Source organism: Typopeltis vanoorti, chromosome 9 (genome assembly GCF_054136105.1).
Source record: "Typopeltis vanoorti isolate ZY-2024b chromosome 9, IOZ_Tvanoo_1.0, whole genome shotgun sequence".
NCBI lineage: Eukaryota > Metazoa > Arthropoda > Arachnida > Uropygi > Thelyphonidae > Typopeltis > Typopeltis vanoorti.
In genome coordinates this window covers 32,487,838-32,511,096 of record NC_143557.1, presented here as the reverse complement: position 1 = coordinate 32,511,096, position 23,259 = coordinate 32,487,838, and the positions used below count along the sequence as shown (strand labels likewise).

At 35.0% G+C, this 23,259-nt stretch overlaps 1 protein-coding gene across 2 annotated transcripts in view; it reads left to right on the top strand.

Moving 5' to 3' along the window:
• step (cytohesin steppke) overlaps positions 1-23,259 on the top strand; it is a 375,568-nt gene that overhangs the window by 88,323 nt on the left and 263,986 nt on the right. For both annotated transcript variants that reach the window (XR_016548776.1, XM_090397533.1), the window contains exon 4: positions 3,297-3,363. Coding sequence is in view for 1 of the 2 variants with exons in the window: in XM_090397533.1 (XP_090253659.1) it covers positions 3,297-3,363 (67 nt within the window). In the remaining variant the exon portion in view is untranslated. The remainder of the gene's footprint in view (positions 1-3,296; positions 3,364-23,259) is intronic.

Below are 23,259 nucleotides of genomic sequence, written 5' to 3'. Positions count from 1 at the left end.
GATCATAAAAAAGAAGTTAATTTTCCAACGCGTAATAATAAACACTCATCCCACAATACGGATTGATTACCCTATTATCGGAATGGATTCTCCTTCTTTTGACATGCGCAGAAGTGTTGAAGGGTTTCGTATCTATACTATACATCTGTCATAAGCATCCATGTAAAATTGCAAGTCATTCTATCAAGTAGTTTGTTTTATACAGCTGTCTGAAGCAAAGGTGTTGTCTGTATCTCTTGAAATGGATAAAATTGAGTATTGTGTAGTTATGAAATTCTTTGTAAAAAGGTTTAACGGCAAAACAAATTCATTCGAAGTTAGTAAAAGTTTATGGGCACTCTTCTCCTTCATTTTCGACAGATAAGAAATGGCTGCCGAGTTTGAACGTGGCCGTACCAGCCTTGAAGATGATCCATTTGAAGGACGTCCAAAAAGTGTAACAGCACCAGAAGTCATTGATCAAGTGCACGATATGATATTGGCGAGTCAAAGTTCCTGAAATTGTTGAGACTATAGGCATTTCAAAAGAATGTGTAGGATATATTTTGTATGAAGAATTGCAAATGAAAAAGCTTTGTGGAAGATGGGTGCTGCACTTGCTCACAGCAGATCAAAAACGCACTCGCATGAAAATCTCTGAACAGTGTTTGGAGCATTTTAACAAGAATAAAACTGATTTTGTGCAATTTATTACTATGGATGAGACTTGGATTCACCATTACACGCCAGAATCCAGACAGCACCAAAACAGTGGGCAGAAGCCAGTTGTTCAGCGCCAAAGAAGACAAAGTCAGTTCCATCAGCAGGAAAGGTAATGGCATCGTTTTAGGATGCTGAAGTCATTTTGTTTATTAATTATCTTGAACAGGGTAAAACAATAACCAGGGAATATTATTCCGATCTTTTCACCAGACAAGACAAAAAAATTCGTGAGAAGAGACCTGGTTTGCAGAAGAAAAAAATCATCTTTGATCAGGACAATGCACCTACCTACAAAGGTGTTTTGGCAATGGGAAAATTAAGGGCTCTGCACTATGAATTGTTGGAACATCCACCCTATTCCCCAGATTTGGCTCCCTCTGACTTCTATCTCTTGCCAAAAGTAAAACTCTTCCTTGCTGGTCAGAGTTTTTCTTTGAATCATGAGGTGATTGCAGCTGTAGAGGGGTATTTTGTAGAATCTTACTGAGAACCACTGTTGGATTCTGAATGAAGAGAAATTTAAATTATTAATACTCTCCTCAGAATCCAACATAATTCACCATGGCAAAGGCTAAATTTGTAAATATTATTTAATGTAAATCACTTGTTTATAATTTAATATTCATATAACTACCTTAATTTTGTCTAATATTTAATTATTTAATCAAGATATATGTATTAATAATGAAAAGACTGTATTAAATATTATTAAGCTATTTTAATTATTACTATGTTAATATTATAAGAACTTATATTTGATAATTTAACTGCACATTATTTGAAATGTAAATATTCTCTATTTATTCCTGTTTGTAAAGTTTGACATTATGTAATAGCTCAATTTTATTATATTTTGTTTTGTTGTTATGGAAACGTATGTAAGTGAGCGAGCACATTTTGGAACACCACGTGAGGTTTATTGAAAAGAGTTTTAGAAAGAAATCACGAGAACAATTTAGGCGGAAAGAATGGATATAAAAAGCGATGAACGCTGAAATTATATTAATTTAAGAGAGAGAGAAAAGAGAGGATTGGCATTAGGTTGGAATCGGAGCATTCGGCATTAGGGAATCACAGTGCGATAATAGCGAGTTGGCAAATTACTCAAGCAGCTAATAAAGTCTACTAGTCGAGAGGCGGTTAGCTAATAAATTGTAGAATAACAATTATAGCTACAGAAGACAGCTGAGTGACTACTAAATAGACTAGCAATACTTGAGTTGATATTTAATTTCAGGGCTGACCTGTCAAGAACACAGCATCTTGAAATAAAGCACGGAGTTACTAAAATAGTAGAGGCTGTAAAATTGAAGTTTACCGTTAGCTGTGTTTAGAATTTTAGTGTCTAAAGAATTAATTGAATGCCGGAAGAGTGAACAACTGCATATAAAACCTCAAGTTAAGGAATTATTGTGTGTTGCCTTGTTTCATGAGTGATCAGTAGTACTTCATTCAAGAACATTTGTTGATGTGTATAGTGACCGTGAATTAATTCAGTTAATGCTTTGAAGATTTATTTTAATGAGTGCCGATTATTGTTAAAAGTGTTTACAGTTATAAAAAGTGTTTACGTATAAGTAGATGAAGAAAAAAGATTATCGGTAAGATTATTCCAACCATTAATATTCCTATATAGAGAAGTGTGTGAGTTTCATCCAAGAATTTCCTTATACTAACAGTACCTATTGAGGAAGTTACTAAAGTGTAAATATTGAGGAAGTTAGCTAAAGTGTAAATTTAAAAGTGTTTGTTTGTGAAGAGGTATTACTGCAATTTTTGTTGTATTTGGAACTTAAGGAACTGTGAGAAGACTGTATTATAGAGATAACAGATTTACCATTGTATGAGTTGAATGAATGAACTTATCTGAGAAGCAAATGTTTGTGATATCTTAATTACTGAATTGAAGTTAATTGTAAAATTTGTGATTTTAAAATTAAATGTTTGTTTTCATTAATCAAAAGTTGTGTTTTGCCTGAATCTCTTTTACTGCACCATTCATAAAATATTCGAACCAAAGCGGGAGTGATAAATAAGTTAAATATACTCGGCCAGTATATATAATATTAACACCTAAAAGGAGAGATAGTTGTGAGTTGGTTTATCTTCAATTCTTGAACTAATTCAGGTATAAAGTGGCGCAGTCTTTAAATATAAATTTTCTCTATGTTTGAATTAGAAATCAACTAGCAACCTTCTATTTTGTTTAAGAACATCATAGTAAATAACATGTCGGATCCAAGGTATAGTTTAAGACGAAGTAGGATCCAGCACCACTACAGGGATGGAATAATTGCACTGGAGCATCGCTGGAATAAGTATATTAGTCTTAAATGAGATTATGTTGAAAAATAAAAATAATTTTGAAATTATAAATTCGTTTTTTCATTGTTAGGCCGAGAACCTTTCAGACCACCCTCGTATGTGTACGGATGCATGTACACACATAATACATATAGTATGATTCTGGAAATGGTGCATATTTTTATCTAATTTTTACGCTGGTAATTATTTTATATATTACTTTGGTATAGTTGTATTTCATACTGTTACATTTTTTTTTTTAAATTTAAGTTGATTTTGTATATTTTCAGCAAAAGTAACACTAAGGCTAAACAGTTAACTATTGGCAAAAAAAAATTCAACATGGATCCTAAAAAGGTAAATTATTCTAGTTCCTGTTTCTGAACAAGAAATTATTCATATTGCCCATTTTGATATCATGTTAAAATGAGCAAAGCTGTTTTTGGTATAACTTAACTAATTTGATCAAGGCTTTTCAGTTGTTGTCAGCATTATTTACTTTATATATATTAAAGATATCAAGAAATTATATGCTTGGTTTTAATCCCCAAACACCCTAGATCTCTTCCTCACCAATGACCCCTCCAAATACACAGTGAAAGTAGTGATCCCCCCCCCCCCCCCCGGGGCAATTCTGACCACAACCTAGTGCTCATCTCCTCCCCCGTGCAACAACATTTACACAGACACCCCCATACAAGAGTACAGTAGTAGTTTGGCACTGTAACAGTGCCAAGTGGGACAGCCTTCTATGCCGCATTCCCATGATTGGACTATTGCTATTCACATATTGGGCTATCTGGCCTTCCAACCCAAACATATGCACCGAGCTTATTACCAAAGTAATCCTCACCGGCATGAATACATACATTCCACACAGCACTCTGACCTTCCATTCCCTAACGAAACCCTGGTTCTCTAAAAGATTTGCCAAGGCTGTAGAGATGAAACACCAGACATACCACAACTGGCTGAAATCAAGAACCTCATCCTCGTTCAAAGCTTACACCGAAGCCCATAATAGATGCAAAAAAAACAATCAACGCTTCCAAAGTTTGAAAGAACAAAAAGCAGGAAACTAGCAGCCTGTCCAAACAGCAGCCGAGCCTTTTGGTCTCTCACCAAAGCAATTGGCTGTAACTTCTGTCCAACACTATTCTTACCCCTATCATACCCAGATGGCTCTACTGCATTATCACCCACAGAAAAAGCCAATCTTCTGGCTTCATACTTTGCTTCAAATGCATGCATAACTGACGATGGTAAATGTCCCCCAACCATTCCAGACATCCAACATACAATGCCCCCTATATCCTTTTGCCAGGATGAGATTAGAAAAATACTGTCCAGATTAGACACAAAAAAGTCTCCTGGCCCTGATGGCATTCCCCCAATTTTTCTGAAAGTTTGTGCTCCAGAACTGACCCCTATCCTATGTCACCTATATATATACTGTCTTATTCCACTGGAATCTGTCCCATAAACTGGAAATTGGCCTATATTCAGCCCATTCCCAAGAAGGGTGACAAGTTACTGCCATCCAATTACTGCCCTATCTCGCTTATCTCAGTTCTGTCAAAAGTAATGGAAAAAATCATCAATTCCCAACTCCTACATTATCTTGAAGACACTCACCAAATAAATGACTGCCAATATGGATTCCGCCACTGCCGATCAACAGAAGATCTACTCACATACGTCACCCATCTCTGGACAAATGCTATGGAGAGGTTTGGTGAATCTCAAGTGGTTGCACTAGATATCTCCAAAGCTTTTGACCGGATCTGGCACAAAGGCCTACTAGGCAAACTACCATCATACGGTCTGACCCAGGACTTCTGTAGTTGGATTGCCAGCTTTCTGTCTGGACACACACTGTGTGTGCGATGGTGGATGACTTCCTATCCTCTCACCACTCAATTAACGCTGGGGTCCCACAAGGTTCTGTCCTCTCACCAACCCTCTTCCTGCTATATATCAATGATCTACTGCAATTGATCTCCAACCCAATACACAGTTTTGCAGACGACAGCAGACTTCACTCCTCGCTTGCATTTGATAAGCCTTACCCTTCACAACTCACCTCAACCTACAGAACATCAACCACCACCACCCTCAACTCCGATCTCCAAGCCATCCTACAATGGGGTTCAGATAACCTCATAAATTTCAACACCAATAAAACCCAGTTCTGTACTATTTCCCATAAAAAAGAACCATTTTTTTTTCAGTATCCTTTTTGACGATACCCAAATTTCCAGACAGTCTGAGATCTCACTTCTTGGAATCACCCTCGCATCAAACCTCTCCTTGCGTAAACATATCACAACCGTTCAAAAAAACTAGGATTTCTCTTTTGCTCAAGATGTTACTTCACCCCCGGACAGCTACTAACATACAAATCATAAATCCGCCCAGCTATTGAATACTGCTCCCACATATAGGGTGGTGCCCCTAAAAGCTCTCAAAATGCTTGACTCAGTACAGAGGAGAGCATTTAGACTTATCAATGATCCATCCCTTACCAACTCTCCTCCCCCATTTTCACACAGATGTATGGTCTCTGCAGTATGTATATTCTACAAATATTTCCATGGGAAATGCTCATCCGAAATAATATCAATAATTCCTCTGCTCAGTACAAAGCTCATTGGAACATGTGCAGCTGCTGCACAACATCCCTTCACAGTACACCTAGAAACAAACAGAACAAATTTCTTTTCCTCTTCCTTCATCCCTGCAACTGTTGCACTGTGGAACAGTCTCCCACCTGCTGTTTCCCAAGGAATACAATTTGAAGTCATTCAAATCAAATGTAAACAAATTCTTCCTTTCCCAATCCACTACCCATACACAGTACTAATGTACTATAGGTTGACCAACCAACCTTCTGTGTATGGTCTCAACATAATTAAAAAAAAAAAAAAAAAAATCCTTTACCCAAGGAAGCAAAACAATGCTTTGCACATGAAATATATTCATGTCTGAGCTACTTGTATGTAGAGACTAATGACTTCTTATCACTTACCATAATGCAAAGCACACAGCCTTTTGGACATGTAAAATGCTATGCATAATGGGAAGGGCCACTACCCAGACCAGTTTCGACTTTTATTGAGGTCTCATCAGTGGGAGCCAAACCCAGGAGAGATACCAGGTTCAACATCTTTCTCTCATTCGGAGATGCTTATTATTAAGGTCTAGCACATTTTGGCTACTTGTACATGAGATATATATATAATTTCTGCATTACTTCAACCTTGGTATCTCTCCCAGGTCTGACTCCCACTCATCGGCATAATGGTCGAAACCAGTCTGGGTTAGTTTTGAACTACTATCCCATAATGGGAAAGGCTACTTTTCCATTATGGGATACATAGTAAGGCAAGTGATATAAAGTCATTAGCCTCTATATACAAGTAGCTCAGATTTCATGTTTTGCTTCCTTGAGTAAAGGATTAAAACTAAGTATATAATTTCTTGGTATCTTTAATGTATAATAGAATCAAGGTGAAAAAAAAAACTTTCAACACACACACACACACACACACACACACACACACATATAAACATGGTTTTGTTGTGGTCTGAGTTAGGTCATTCCTGCATTTGTTTTGGGATACTTAATTGCTGCATTTCTTTAAAAATTTGATTCTACTGAAAATAAATTAAAATTAAATCAAAATTATTGGGCTCTTTTTTACCTTTAATGCAAAAAAATAAAATAGAATGGAATGGATTGGAATATTTGATTAAGGAAAGTACACTCTATGTTAAGGCTGAAAATTGTGACTTGATTAGACATGATATCTAAGTGAAAAGATTAAAAATTCTAGTTTCTAGAAACATAAGAGTCATTCCATGCAAAATTATCATATTAAAAATGATTGAATTGAAGCTGCATGATTTTGTATTGTGATGAAAATGAGATTTGGTTACCTTAACCTTTAGAAGGAACAAAATGTTTTTTAGATATTTCCTGAGATCCTGTTAATTATGGTTGCCATTTTTATTGGCAGATCCATGGAATCAACTTATTTCCAGATTATCTGAGTGATTTTCTTTTTCTTTTTTCTTTTTTTTTTATTGCCATTTTTATATCCAAGTTATGTACTTTTTGATTGCTTATTTGCATTTTCAGACAAACTTTTTTTTTTTTTTTTTTTCAAAATGGTAGCCACCTGTTTTTGGTGTTCCGAGTGTCCTTTTTCTCTATTTTGTACTCTGCCTACAGGCTGAATCAACTTACCCTGCAAATTGAATTCATAAGTGATTTTGTGTGTGTTTTATGTATACATATAGTGGAATATGTGCAAAAAATCTGCTTAATTGAAGTCTTTCTCCTGAAAAAAAAAAGAGGTCCTAAAGTTTGCAAAAAATGTAAACATGATTTGAAGTTCAAAAACTTTTGTGAAAGCGGGCCAAGGACTAAATAAAAACTAGAATTTTTTATGAGATGTTCCTGATAGGTAACCATAAAGAATTGGTCCCATTCTGTTTTCATCCCTTCAACCAAGACATTCTTTGAAAATGGAAAATGCAGAAAACTGCTGTTGTTTTGTTACATCTTTCAACATGTTTAGCACATTTATCTATGAAGACTTTTTTTTTTTTTTTAGGATCACGAGTGGTGTGCTGTGAATAGTAAAAAATAAATGAATGAATACTTAAAGAACAGAAAGAAATTTGTTGATCAGGCCAATCACAAAGATCGTGTTGATTTATTCGCAGAGTTGCACTTTTTTTTGTCATGTCACAATCCCATGTGATGGAGAACCATTAAACAGTTAGTCACAAAAGCAAACTTGCGAAGGAATTAAAAACCATATATTGTCATCACAAACCATGTTTGACTTCTGTTCTAGTAACATTACTGTGAAGACATTGAACACGAAGGCAAGCTGTTTAAAGAAGATTTGAAAAAAAAAAAAAAAAAAAGAGAAAATTGACAACATGAGAATGTATCACAGCTATGTCCCAGTCAATAAAAATGTTTGCTGTCCACCAAGGTTATTTCACAATCACTGAATGATTGTCTTAGTATAGGATTACTATTAATAATTGAAAATATGATCATATTATTTGAAAACAAATAAATTACATTTAAGTATTGCTACTTAAATGTAATTTATTTTTATTTCATAGATAAGTAAAATTAGTTAAAATGAAACATTTTTATAAGCACTTCAAACTGCAGTTCAGTAAAGAATTATATTTTTTTAGATTCAAAATGCACAAAAAATATAGGATTTGTTAATGTTAATAGTGATAGAATTGCTGATGGTTCAACTTCTTTTTTTTTTTTTCCCCATGTTGAGTCTTGATAGACTTGTGTTTCCTAGGAAGGATTCTCCTTGGAAATGGAAGTTGTGCCTTTGTTCTTTGAAAAGGCTATTGATTGCAATTTCCACTCATTCATGCTTCCACATCCAGATGGTGCTAAAGCACCTAAAGAGAAAGCTGACCTTCCAGCATCACTCTTCTCCAATCCCTGTAATAACGACCAAGGTAAATCACTTCTTCCCAGCCAGAGCACCATATGCCTCCCGTGGTCTTGAAACAAAAATACACGAGAAGAATACTAAATAACATAACTATAAAATAACACGTACGCCACAGTAAATAACTTTTTTATAATGTTATAATTTTATAACTATTTCATCTTATGTATCATAAGATATCATCTGTACAATTATCAAACAACAATAGGAATTGAATTCAAAAATAGTAATGCTCATGCTTAAATTGGAATCCCTCTTACAGTCATGTGTTCATGGATTAAAACTATTGGGCTGAAATTAAAATTAATTAAATTAAATTAAAATATAGCAGATAATTGTTATCCTCCATACAATCGAGGATAACAATTTCCCAATCTTTTGTAATAGTTAGACAGTCATTCCGATTGAGATTAAGTCTATGAAGTGTGGCTTCAGCATTCATGTTTATATGTGGATCTATGTATTAGCTTAGCATTTTGTCACTGGATTCTGTGTTTTTGATTCCATGTTGTGCAAGGTCAGATTTGTGAGGTTTGATAAATTGATGTTGATGTTCAGAGATGCATTTATTTATAGATTGGTGAGAGTTAGTCTTTTGGAGAAGGTATCAAGTTGCGAATTTGTTGATTGGTTTGTAAGTAGCAATGAGTTGATATGAATGATATAATCATGTAATCACAAGAAAGATATTTATTTAACCAAATATTTTGGTCTGGAAATAGCAGACCATCGTCAGTGGTATTACAAGAACAGTTTAAAAAATACAAGCTAGAATACTAATAATAGATCGTTAAAATTAGAACACGCCGCGTGATGTTACAGAATATTTTGAAGTAGAAACATGATTGAATTTGCTATTAAAAAAAAAATAATAATTAATTAATGAGTAATCTTGATTAGACTTTCCCAGATTTTTGATATAGATATACAGTCATTACAATTCAGGTTGGGGCTTGGAATTTGATAAACTCTTCCTGGAGTTTATCGAATTCCATGCAACTGTGATCTCTCTTATTTTGGACAAACTGGACGTTCTCTTGAAAAAAGAATCCAAGAACATCAATCATCCATTCTTCACAACAAACCTGAAAAGTCTGGATTGGCTCAAAACGGGATTGAAACTGAGCACAGCATCCTTTGGTCCAGGACTCGCCTCTTACATAGATCCCGTTATAGGTTCGAACGTTTGTTCAAAGAAAGCGTGGAGGCCTTGCTTCATCGCCCCAACCTGAATCGTAATGACTGTATATCTATATCAAAAATCTGGGAAAGTCTAATCAAGATTACTCATTAATTATTTTTTTTTTTTTAAATAGCAAATTCAATCATGTTTCTACTTCAAAATATTCCGTTTCATACTTAGTGATATAACATCACGTGGCGTGTTCTAATTTTAACGATCTATTGTTAGTATTCTAGTGTGTATTTTTTAAACTGTTCTTGTAATACCACTGACGATGGTCTGCTATTTCCAGACCGAAATATTTGGTTAAATAAATATCTTTCTTGTGATTACGTGATTATATCATTCAGTCTTATGTCGCAAGTATCCTTGAAACAACGAGTTGATATTTTTTCATAATTTTTGCCAAATGCTCAAAGATGCCTTTAATATATGATATAGGAGTCTTGTGGGTTTCTTGTCTGGGTTGATTTGTAGGAGAGTGGTTAATTAGTTTTTGGGGTTGTTATTGGATTTTATCCATTTAGTAAGGCTGTTTCTTTGATAATTTCCAAGTCTTGTTTTAGAGATTCTTCAGAAGAACAAATCTTGTGTGCTCTGGATATTAAGATTTTATGATGCCATATTTTTGAGATGGATGGTGAGTTGATGTAATATAGATATAATAAACTGAAAAAGTTGGTTTTCGGTAGACAGAAGGGGAAATGGATCCATCTTGTTTATGCTGGATGTGTACATCAAGAAACAAATCATTTTTGGTGATTCTTTTTCTAGTGTGAACTTGATGCGAGGATGTAGGGTGTTGATTTTTTGTAGAAATGAGTAGAGTTCAGGTTTTGTGACTCCAAACTGCATAGATGTCATTGGCATATCGTAGCCAAATCGTTGGTTTTGGGTCAAGAGCGAAAATTTTTATCTTCTAGGTGTTCAAGAAAAAAGTTGGCTAAGTTAGGTGATAAGAGTGAACCTATTGCTGTTCCTTCCTTTTGTTTATCCATGTCTTTTATCCTTGTATGAAATTCTATGGAAATTTTTATCAACAAAGCTGAGTGGACTGTGAGGGTTAGACAGAAATCTTGATATTTTATATGTGGGACTGCCTATAAAATCACAATAGGTCTAAGTGGACAGTTACTTATATAATTTTGGTGAATCATATATTCTAGGAGGTCTTGCATGGTATGTTTTGAATCTTTTGATGGTTTTTTGATTTATGGATGTTGTTTCATCCAATAACTTGGGAGTATGTATTGTAATCATGAAGCAATAAGTTCATTTTCTGATTGTACAATTTAGCATCTAAGACTACAGTAGTATTGCTTTTGTCAGCTTTGGTAATAACTGTAGTATTATTTTGGAATTCAGGGCTTTTAATTCTGCTGGTGGAATATTCAATTTTGATAGTTGGGCATCATAGATCACTTTGACTATTTCAAAGCATAGTCTGTTAGCTTCAATACTAGATAGATGACTGGTGCTCTTTTCATTGTTGCATATGAAATCTAAATATGAAATACATTAGGGCAAAATAGCAAACATGATTTCATGCCAGTACATTCAGCTTGTCTTCAGTTAGAGGACAGTCAGATAAGTTAACAACCCAGTCAGCAGGTAATTTAGTTGTAATTTTTTTAGATTGTTCTAACAATGTCGAGTATTTTTTATCAAAATTTGTGATACTTTTTTTCAAATGCTTTAGTGCTTGCATTTTTTGAAATATTAATAACCATGTGTAATTTAATGTTGACAGATCAACTTCCAATTCTGTCGTATTTATGATATTTACTGCCAGTTCCTTTTTTTGAAACCCTCTTCAGTACAACCTCAGCCATCCTGTTAGGTTCATTCATAACTTATTTTAATGGTATTACAACAACATCATCATCATCATCAAATTCCTGCCATGTACCCTCAAGGGGTGTACAGGATATGACAGTACTACATGAAAAAATTACATCATTACTAACTTCCTATCTACAATTTTCCTCCAAATCAGTCTGTTACTTGTCAAGACTCCAACATTATCAGATCTTATATTTCTATCGTCTAAGGCACTTTGTACCGTATCAATCCACCTATATCTTGGTCTTCCTCTGGGTCGTTTTCCTGCCAACCTGGCAGAGAACACTTGTTTTGCTAATCTTTCCTCTCCCATTCTATTTAAGTGACCATACCATCTGAGATTAGCTCTGCTAACGCATTCCTGGATGCTGACAATGTCAAGTTCTTTCCTAATATCCTCATTTTTAATATGATATTGCCATTGATGCCATCTGTTCACGCCTCTAATCTTTCTCAGGACTCTCATATCTGCGGTCTCTAGTCTTTGGTCAAGTGTTTTACTTCTCACCCAGCTCTCAGATCCATAAGTTAAAATTGGTTTGAACACAGTCTTGTATACAGCTAATTTAGTGTTCCGACTAATTTCTTTCTTATTCCATATGAATTTATTCAGTTGACTTCCCACGATACCAGCTTTGCTGATTCTGTTGTCTATTTCTATATTTAGTTTACCATCTTCAGTAAAAATTGTGCCTAAGTAGCTGAAATGTTTTACTTGTTCCACAGGTTCTCCATTCACAACACAGTTGACATTTTCAATGATTCTGCCTATTTTCATTGTCTTTGTCTTTTTACTGCTGACCTTCATACCATATCTATTACAACAGTTATTCAATTTAGTCAGAGAATCTTGCTGACTTGTAGCGGATTTATTTAGAAGTATAACATCGTCCACATAAAGCAAAGAGCTGACATTAACATCTCCAATTTTGATATCAGGTTTAATACCACATTCCTTCATAATGTGATCCATATAGATAATGAATAACAGAGGGGATAATGTACATCCTTGTCTCACACCAGATTTAACATTAAACCATCTTCCTGTACTTCCTTCAATTCTAACTGCTGACTCACAACTCAAATAAAGACTAAGTATTGCTTGATATAATGCCCCATTGACACCATATAACTGCAGCGCATTGAATAGCTTCTTTCTTGGCACCTTGTCATATGCCTTTTCCAAATCGACAAAACTTAAATACAGATCTTTGTTATATTCCCATGCTTTCTCGACTATTTGTCGTAAAGTGAAGATCTGATCCTGACAGCCTCTATTTGGCCTGAATCCAGCTTGTTCTTCACCAAACTTTTCTTCCACAATTCTTCTCAACCGTTTCTCAAGTATACTTGCATAGATCTTGCCAGGAACACTCAGTAGGGAAATACCTCTGTAATTCTCACATTCAGTTTTATTTCCCTTTTTATATATGGGTACTATGAGAGCTCTACTCCAATCATCGGGAATTCGTCCCTCTGTCCAGGCTTTCTGAACTATGCAGTGCAGCCACTGTAAGACTCTTATACCACCATACTTCAGCATTTCTGGTCGAATATCATCTACTCCTGCTGCTTTTCCACATTTCAAGCCTTTGATGGCTTTTTCTACTTCAAGTATGGATCTGTATTCCTGACTGCATGCCTGGTCAGTGTTTTTTATCACTGTGCTGTCATCACTGCTTGTTTCATTTAGCAGTTTTTCAAAGTAATTACTCCATACTTCAAGGATATCTTTTTCTCCTGTTTTCATTTCACCTTTATCATCTCTAATTCCTTTTACAGCACTCTTTCCTCCATTCCTAAGCTTCTTCAACAACCTCCAGAATATTTTGCCACCTTCTTGATATTTATTTTCTATATTCTTGCCAAAGTCCTCCCATGACTTTTGTTTAGCTAGTTTTACACACTGTTTAGCTTTCTTACATTTGTCTCTGTATTCTGTAAGAGTAAAAGCTGACTTATTTGCCAGGAACTTTTGATATGCTTTCTTCTTTTCCTTCACTGCCTCTTTAACTTCCTGTGTCCACCAGGGAGTTCTGATTTTTTTATCCTTGCACACAACCTCACCACATGCCTCTCTGGCAGAATCAATCAATGTTTCCTTCAGAGTTTGCCACTGAATCTCCAAGGTTTGATTCCTGTTCTCAAACTCTTTCATTTTCTTTTCAATAATATTTCTGTATTTTAGTCTACAGTTCACATCTGAGAGCTGCTCAACTTAAAACTTTCTTACATGTTATTCTTTTCAATATGAATTTCAATTTTATCCTGCTCAAGACTAAATAGTGATCGCTTCCAATTTCAAATCCTCTGTACGCTCTGTTGTCCTGCACCAGGGAGAAAACATCACTATCAACAATAACATAGTCGATGAGACTTTTCTTATTCCTTCTCTCCATGTGAATTTGTGCGCATTTTTATGTTGGAACATGGTGTTAGTAATAACCAGTCCATGTCCTGAGCAGAAATCCAACAGGTATTTGCCATTATTATTAGCTTTGCTCTTTTCTCTAAATTTTCCCAAAATATTTTTGTATGTCTCACAATCATTTCCTACTCTGATATTCAGATCACCAACAAGGACCAACTTTTCCTTTTTCATTGTATCAGTTGCTTTTTCTAAAGCATCAAAAAATTCCTCCACTTCTTCCTTAGTAGAACCTTCTGTGGGACCATAGGCACAAATAAGTCTCATTGTCCAGTTCCCCATTCTCATATTTGCCCACATTACTCTACTTGAGACTGACTGCCATTCAAGAAGATTAGCCTCGTATTTTGTGTTGAATACTCTGGCTACTCCTTCTTTTCCTTGTTTGTCATTTCCTGAATATAACATTTTGTATTTATTGCTCAGAAAGATCTCACCAGTTTTTGTCTTTTTTGTTTCAGTCATCCCTATTATGTCGATCTGGTACTTTTCTAATTCCTCAGCTAGCTCCATTTCTTTGCCATTCAGACTTCTTATGTTGATAGTACCGATCTTTAACTCTGGTGATGTTGAGTTGGGGTTTGTTTTCAGATTTGTTCCAGTAGCTGATTTTTCGCTGTTCACCCTGGTTCCCTGGCGAAAACAACGGGGCCTTGTTTAACTGGGCGACGCCCCCAGCCTGCATGAAATTTTGTCATGTCGTACCATCATTTTTTTAATTTGGTTTAACCAATAAGAATACAATTTGGTCGGCTAAATCCCAAATAGGTATTGATTCACAATTCATACAACAATCTTAATTTATAAATTCAATTAAAGATAACATTAGACTAATGTGAGAATTAGAAGGTCTCAATTGAAAAAAAAAAAGAAGTTTACCATAGAGATTGAAAAAAACAGGTTATCCTTTTTAGACATCCTTCTTATCTGCTCACTTTCAGGTATTCTGACAACAACAGTTTACAGAAAACACACTTTTACTGGACGTTACATTCACAAACAATCTGCTCATTATCCTTATCAAAAAACAGGAATCATAAAATGTTTAATTCGATGAGCTAGAACTAATTGCTCAACTCCCCACGAATTACAGAAGAACTTTCCACTATCAGACATTACATGAAATTAAATGGCTTCTCCGATAAAACTACACAACATCTGTTCGATTCCTACAATTCAACTATGTCACTGCCTGGTGTATATCAAGTTCCGTGTAACTGCAATCTGTCGTACTTTGGACAAACCAGATACCCTATAAAAAAAAAAAGAATACAAGAACATCAATCATTCTTCACAACAAATCTGATAAGTCTGAATTGGCGCAACATGGGATAGAAACAAGCCACAACATTCTCTGGTCCAGGACTCGCCTTCTACACAGATGTCACTATAAATTCGAATGCCTATTCAAAGAGATAGCTGAGGCCTTACTTCAACGCCCATACTTGAAAATCGAAACGATTGCCTATCCTTGTCAAAAATGTGGGAAAGTTTAATCCAGATAACACAGTTTTTTTTTCCCCCATTTGAGACCTTTTAATTCTTACATTAGTCTAATGTTATCTTTAATTGAATTTATAAATTAAGATTGTTGTATGAATTGTGAATCAATACCTATAATTTATTCATCACTCTGATGAAATTTACCTCTCTTTACTGCTTAGCAATGTAACATCATGCAGCTCGTTCTACTTGCAAATTATCAATTGTTTGTATTCCACCTTATAAAAACTGTTCCTATCAAGCCACTGATGATAGTCTGTTAATATCAGACTGAAATATTTGGCAAATATTAAAATATTATTGTGCTAACGTGTTGATAATTCTTAATTTCATGTCACAAGTGTCTCTCAAGAATAGAATTCTGGTCAATGTTATATGTCATATACCACCTTATAACTAGCATTTTGAGCAGCTTTTCTCTTAGCACCTTGTCATATTCTATTTCCAGATTAAAAAATAAATAAATACAAATCCTTGTTATATTACCAGGATTTCTAAACTATTTGTCTTAAAAAAAAAAATCAAATACTGACAACCTCTATTTGGCCTGAATCCATTTCCCACATGACTTATGTGGACAATTAGAACATTGACAGGAATGGATAAGGAGGTAATAGTTTTGCTGCAGAAGATTCTTTGCATTATAGCAGCAGTTTTCAGGGTAACCTTTACAGTTTTTGTTATCTTTCTTAATAGGGTGACTATTATATTGGAGTTACTGAAGCAAAACCTCCCCCTAACAAATCCATGTTTGTTAATGTTTCTGCTGCTTAAGGTTATGCTGCTGTTTCTCTGTCTCGGTTTCCATTCTCATCAATCCAAGTTTGTATTCCGTCTCTAACCTGGCTGTCTAAGCACCTTCACCTCTTCCTCTGATATATATGTTGGCCTATAGCAGGGTTGACTAAACTTGCTTAACATAAGAGCCAAATACGATAAACTTGAGATGTTTGAGAACCGCAAGATATTAGAGATATTTTAAACACCTTCATCACTACCTCTGATATATATATGTTGGCCTATAGCAGGGTTGACTAAACTTGCTTAACATAAGAGCCACATACTATAAACTTCAGATGTTTGAGAGCCTCAAGACAGAAATATTACAGATATTTTAATCAGATACCACCTTACAAAATTATGGTCTTATCATAATATTTTTATGACACAAACAGACATTGCTACAATTATCAGACTATTTAGTAGAGGTCTTGTGACTTTTCATCTTGGCTGTGAGTCATTGAAAATCCAGCTGGTCAAGGCTGTACAAATTAGCTCTATCAACACCTGATAGCTTCAGCTTCACAAACTTCATTACAGAGTACAGTGATTCACAGCAGTATGTTGTGCTGAATATATTTTATTTCTGGAACTTGCTTTCAGAACTCAAATGTAGACTAGGATTTATGGATCATCTTTAGACCAAGGTCCTTCCATTTCCACAGCAGATGATTCTGTAACCAGAGATTTGAACAGCCATCATTGATCACATCAACCATGAATGAATTTACAAGAAAAGTGAAGCAGGAATTCAATTTCTGCAAAACTGCAAACCTGTCTAGAAAATTTATCAAGCAGTCGGTGTAATTTATTGGTCTGTGGTCTTTTATTTCAATATCAGGGAATGCATTTACTCTCCTTTTGAAATTGAGAAAGTAAGTGAAGTTTCTTGACAATATTTCTCTTTGAAAAACTGTTATTTTATTCTGAAAACTGAAAATTATCTGAGTAAGATCAGAAACAATCCTTCCCCTGGAGTGCCAATTTGAGAGTTTCTAGATGATTCACTATATCAGTAAGGAACATTAGATCTTGCATCCATTCATCATTTGAATTGAGGATAAAATCTTTTCTTTTCTTCAAGAAAAGTAATAGTAGGCTCTGATAGAGACATTGCCAGCTGGCACTCACCTCAAAAATTTTTCTTCAGTAAAATTTTTGAACTGTCAGTGAGTCTTCCCATTTAAGCATATAAAATTAACAATTTCAAGAACAAGTTTCATAGCATCTTCATACTTGAAGTATCTGGCTGCCAGGTGTTTATAATGAATAATGCAATGAACAGGGAAATTCTGGAAAGCTGGGATCACTTTCATAAGTGCAATTAATCTGAAATTTAGACCTCAACCTTCGTATCACTTCTGGGTGTGGCTCTCATTGATGAGACTTCAATAAATGTCAAAACTGATCTGGATAGTGGCTCTTCCTATAATGCACAGCATTATACATGTCTGTCAGGATATGTGCATTGCATTATGGGATACTAAGGCAATTGATATGAAAGTCATTAGCCTCTAGATACAAGTAGCCCAGTCATGAAGTGACTTCATGACTGGGCTACTTGCACAGACTTTCTTTGCTTACACTTGGATAAAAGATGAAACCAATAATATAATTTCTTGGCATCTTTTCCTTTTCAGCTATATTCTTCTTAACAAATTTGCCATCAGAATATGTTAGCACAAGCAGGATTCCATGATATAACAAAACTAGCTTCAGTGATGATTGTATCAGGTTCCTTACTGAAAATTGTTACAGTGTCTGCTGGCTATTTATTGATGATTTCAACACAGTTAACTTATTTTCTGTAAATCTGATTTAGGTGGATAATCAAACAAAACGTTTTTGTGATTTGTTTCATACTGCGTTTCAAGTTAACTGTCTTTATAATAACTGAGTGACATGTTGTAGATAAGATACAAAGGTTTACCTCCTTTAATGGTGATTGCAACATCTTCCTTCCACTGTTTGTTAAAATTTCTGTTTTCATCTTTGTGCTTTCACTTCTTGTAGTTTGATGATGTCCTCCTTCACAAAATTTTCACAGACACTTCTAAAAAAATTAAAGTGAAAAGAAGCAATAAACTCCAACTCCTGCAATGCAACTAAACTACTGTGCAAAGTATCACACTAACACAGTAATTTCACTGCCCACAACATAGCCACATATGCCACAATCACCAATTGCAAGTCACACCCACTAAAACTAACATTGTCAGCCAGCTTGTATGATTACTGATTCTCCATCATAATTCCTCTGTAATCCTTGCAGATCTAAAATTTCTTTAATCCCCAACTCAAATCTAGCACTAAAATTACCATTTAAATATTCTTAAATATGTTTACCACTTATAAACTTTATAAACTTAGTTCAGTGGATTAAAATGTAAGTTTAATCCAGTGGACTCAGTTTACACCCAGTAAACAATTATAAAGCTTGAAAATTTTTTATTAACCTGTTATATTAATTGTGATGCAAAAAGTAGTTCAGTCAACTTATTTCCATGAGTTGCACATTATATGTCAAAGAGCCACATGCCCGTGAGCCACAGTTTTGTCATCCCTAGCCTAGAGGACTTGAATTGCCATGAGTAATTGATTTTGGATAAGTCCCAGGGTCTATTTTTTCTTTCCACTTTCCAGATTTTTCCTATTGCTAGAATCTTGTTGAACAACCTAGTCAAGGGTACTGCTTGCTCTTTTGCAGAATCCCTTAATGTTCATGATATCCCATCCCACAACCTTAATTAGCATTTAGGTTACTTAAAATTGAATGACTTTCCATTCTTGAACTGTCAGTCTTCTGCCCCTCTCCCTTTTGTTATTCAACTCTACTTCTACATGAAATACACTAACAAAATATTCTTGCACATTTCCAGTATGTATCTTCCACAGATATCACTGTGTTCCATCTCCATTAAAAAGGTTTTCCTGGCCTGCATTTATACTCATGCTCCTAAGGAATACCCTGTTCTATACGTCTCCTTCATAACATTTTTCTCAGAAGCTCCTGCATAATTCCATGATTCGTCTGTTTTACCTCTACTTTATTTATCCTCCTAACCTTACATGTGTGCAATCTGAAATTGCCATAATTGACTCTTTTGGACCAAGTCCCAGGCACTGGTGATTTCTCTCTTCTTCAATTGATTAAGCCATTGCACATCATCAGTCTGTTTCCTTAATTTATCATAGTCCACTGTTGTGTATTTCCACACGTATCTTTTGTTCCATTTAGCTTGTACCTTCCTAGTCACTTTTGTCAAAACCACATGATCATTCTCTCATCAAATCTTCTGTTATCATTGTATTTTTTTTTTTTTTTTAATGTGATCCCCACTCATGAGAGGTTATAAACCTATACAGTAAGACCCTGCCTTGCAATGTTTCACTTCATGGTGATCCACTCATACAGTGGTTTTCAATTGACTAAGGCTTATTTTTATATGACAATTTTAACGATATGACACTGCTTTGAGTCAATCAGTGTGCTATGCACTTTTGTCGACTCAGTTTATTTACGACATTGTTGCTCTCTGCATTTCACTGTGTATCATAAACTGTTTATAATGATTATTCTATTTCATCGTCATCATCAAATTCCTGCCATGTACCCTCAAGGGGTGTACAGGATATGATAGTACTACACAAAATATTTACATCATTACTAACCTCCTATCTACAATTTTCCTCCAAATCAGACTGTTACTTGTCAAGACTCCAACATTATGTTTTGCTAATCTTTCCTCGCCCATTCTGTTTAAGTGACCATACCAATTGAGATTAGCTCTGCTAACACATTCCTGGATACTAACAACGTCAAGTTCTTTCCTAATATCCTCTTTTTAATATGATATTGCCATTGATGCCATCTATTTACACCTCTAATCTTTCTCAGGACTCATATCTGCGGACTCTAGTCTTTGGTCAAGTGTTTTACTTCTGACCCAGCTCTCAGATCCATAAGTTAAAACTGGTTTGAACACTGTCTTGTGTACAGCTAATTTAGTGTTCCGACTAATTTCTCTCTTATTAAATATGAATTTATTCAGTTGACTTCCTACCATACCAGCTTTGTTGATTCTGTTATCTATTTCCATATTTAATTGACTATCTTCACTAAAAATCGTACCTAAGCAGCTGAAATGTTTTACTTGTTCCACAGGTTCTCTGTTCACAACACATTTGATATTTTCAATGATTATGCCTATTTTCATTGTCTTTGTCTTTTTACTGCTGACCTTCATATCATATCTATTACAACAGTTATTCAATTTAGTCAGAGAATCTTGCTGACTTGTAGCAGATTTATTTAGCAGCATAACATTGTCTGCATAAAGCAAAGAGCTGACATTAACATCTCCAATTTTGATATCATGTTTAATACCACTTTCCTTCATAATGTGATTCATATAGATAATGAAGACATATAATGATAACAGAGGGAATAATGTACATCCTTGTCTGACACCAGATTTAACATTCATCCATCTTCCTGTACTTCCTTCAATTCTAACAGTTGACTTACAACTCAAATAAAGACTATCTATTGCTTGATATAATGCCCTATTGGCACCATATAACTGCAGCGTATTGAATAGCTTCTCTCTTGGCACCTTGTCATATATACCTTTTCCAAATCGACAAAACTTAAATACAGATCTTTGTGATATTCCCATGCTTTCTCGACTATTTGTTGTAAAGTGAAGATCTGATCTTGACAGCCTCTATTTGACCTGAATCCAGCTTTTTCTTCACCAATGTAACTTCCACAATTCTTCTCAACCGTTTCTCAAGTATATTTGCATATATCTTGCCAGGAACACTCAGTAGGGAAATACCTCTGTAATTCTCACATTCAGTTTTATTTCTCTTTTTATATATGGGTACTATGAGAGCTCTACTCCAATCATCAGGAATTCGTCCCTCTGTCCAGGCATTCTGAACTATGCAGTACAGCCATTGTAAGACTTTTATACCACCATACTTCAACATTTCTGGTTGAATATCATCTTCTCCTGCTGCCTTTCCACATTTCAAGCCTTTGATGGCTTTTTCTACTTCAAGTATAAATATGTATTCCTGACTGTATGCTTGTTGAGTGTTTTTTACCACTATGTTATCACTGCTTGTTTCATTTAGCAATTTTTTGAAGTAATTACTCCATATTTCAAGGATATCTTTTTCTCATGTTTCATGCCCTCTTTATCGTCTCTAACCCCTTTTACAGCACCCTTTCTTCCATTTCTAAGCTTAACAACCTCTAGAATATTTTGCCACCTATTTGATATTTATTTTCTATGTTTTTGTCAAAGTCCTCTCATGACTTTTGTTTAGCTAGTTTTACACAGTGTTTAGCTTTCTTACATTTGTCTCTGTATTCTCTAAGAGCACAAGCTGACTTATTTGCCAGGAACTTTTGATATGATTTCTTCTTTCCTTCACTGCCTCATTAACTTCCTGTATCCACCATGGAGTTCTGATTTTTCTATCCTTGCAGACAACTTCACCACATGCCTCTCTGGCTGAATCAGTCAGGGTTTTCCTCAAGGCTTGCCACTGAATATCCAAGGTTTGGTTCCTGTTCTCAAACCCTTTCATTTTTTTGCAATAATCTTTGTGTAATTTAGTCTACAGTTCACATCTGAGAGCTGCTCAACTTTTATTCACTTTAAAACTTTTTTACATGTTATTCTTTTCAATATGAAATTCAGTTTTATCATGCTCAAGACTAAATAGTGATCACTTCCAATTTCAAATCCTCTGTACACTCTGGCGCCATGCACCAGTGGGAAAACATCACTATCAACAATAAAATAGTCGTGAATTTGTGCACATTTTTTGTTGGAACATGGTGTTAGTAACAACCAGTCCATGTCCTGAGCACAACTCCAACAGGTATTTGCCATTATTATTAGCTTTGTTCTTTTCTCCAAATTTTCCCAAAATAATGTCTGACAATCATTTCCTACTCTGCTATTTAGATCTCAACAAGGACCAACTTTTCGTTTTTCATTGTATCAGTTGCTTTCTCTAAAGCATCAAAAAATACCTCCAATTCTATCTTAGTAGAACCATAGGCACAAATAAGTCTCATTGTCCAGTTCCCCATTCTGATATTTGCCCACATTACTTTACTTGAGACTGTCTGCCATTCAAGAAGATTAGCCTCAGTTAAATACTATGGCTACTCTGTCTTTTCCTTGATTGTCATTTCCTGAATATAACATTTGTATTTATTGCTCAGAAAGATCTCACCAGTTTTTGTGTTTTAGGTTTCAGTCACCCCTATTATGTCGATCTGGTTCTTATCTAATTCCTCAGCTAGCTTCCATTTCTTTGCCATTCAGGCTTCTTATGTTGATAGTATTAATCTTTAACTCTGGTGATGTTGAGTTGGGGTGTGATTTCAGATTTGTTCCGGTAGCTGACTTTTTGCTGTTCGCCCTGGTTCCCTGACAAAAACAACAGGGGCCCCTTGTTTAACCGAGCGACACCCCAGCCGGCATGAAATTTTGTCATGTTGTACCATCATTTTCTATATTGGTTTAAGCCAATAAGAATACAATTTGGTCAGCTAAATTTCAAATTGGCAGCCCATCCTCGTTCGTTCAGTATCCGGCTAGATACCCAACAAGGTGCACTACGAGAGGGTGAGGATTGGACATTAGGTCAGAAGCCATGATCGGTTCTCTGCATTACTTTAAAGCTATGTGGAGGTCTCCTGTCAGTTATGCAGCTTTGACCCTTAAGCTTTGTTGTTAATAATGGCAGATAAAAATCATATTAAGGATATAAGGGTATTGCTGCTTCCATTGAAAAGAAGGAAGACCTCATAAATCTATTATATTTAGACACTAAGATTAAAATTATTAAATATAGGCATGATGAAATGAAGAGGTGTATTTTAGAGCAATACACATGTCGTAATAAAATATATAAAGAAAATTTTAAAAAAGTTTGTACTATTCAATGTTTGTAACTTTGTTGTTTGCAAAAATTTATCTCAATTTTTT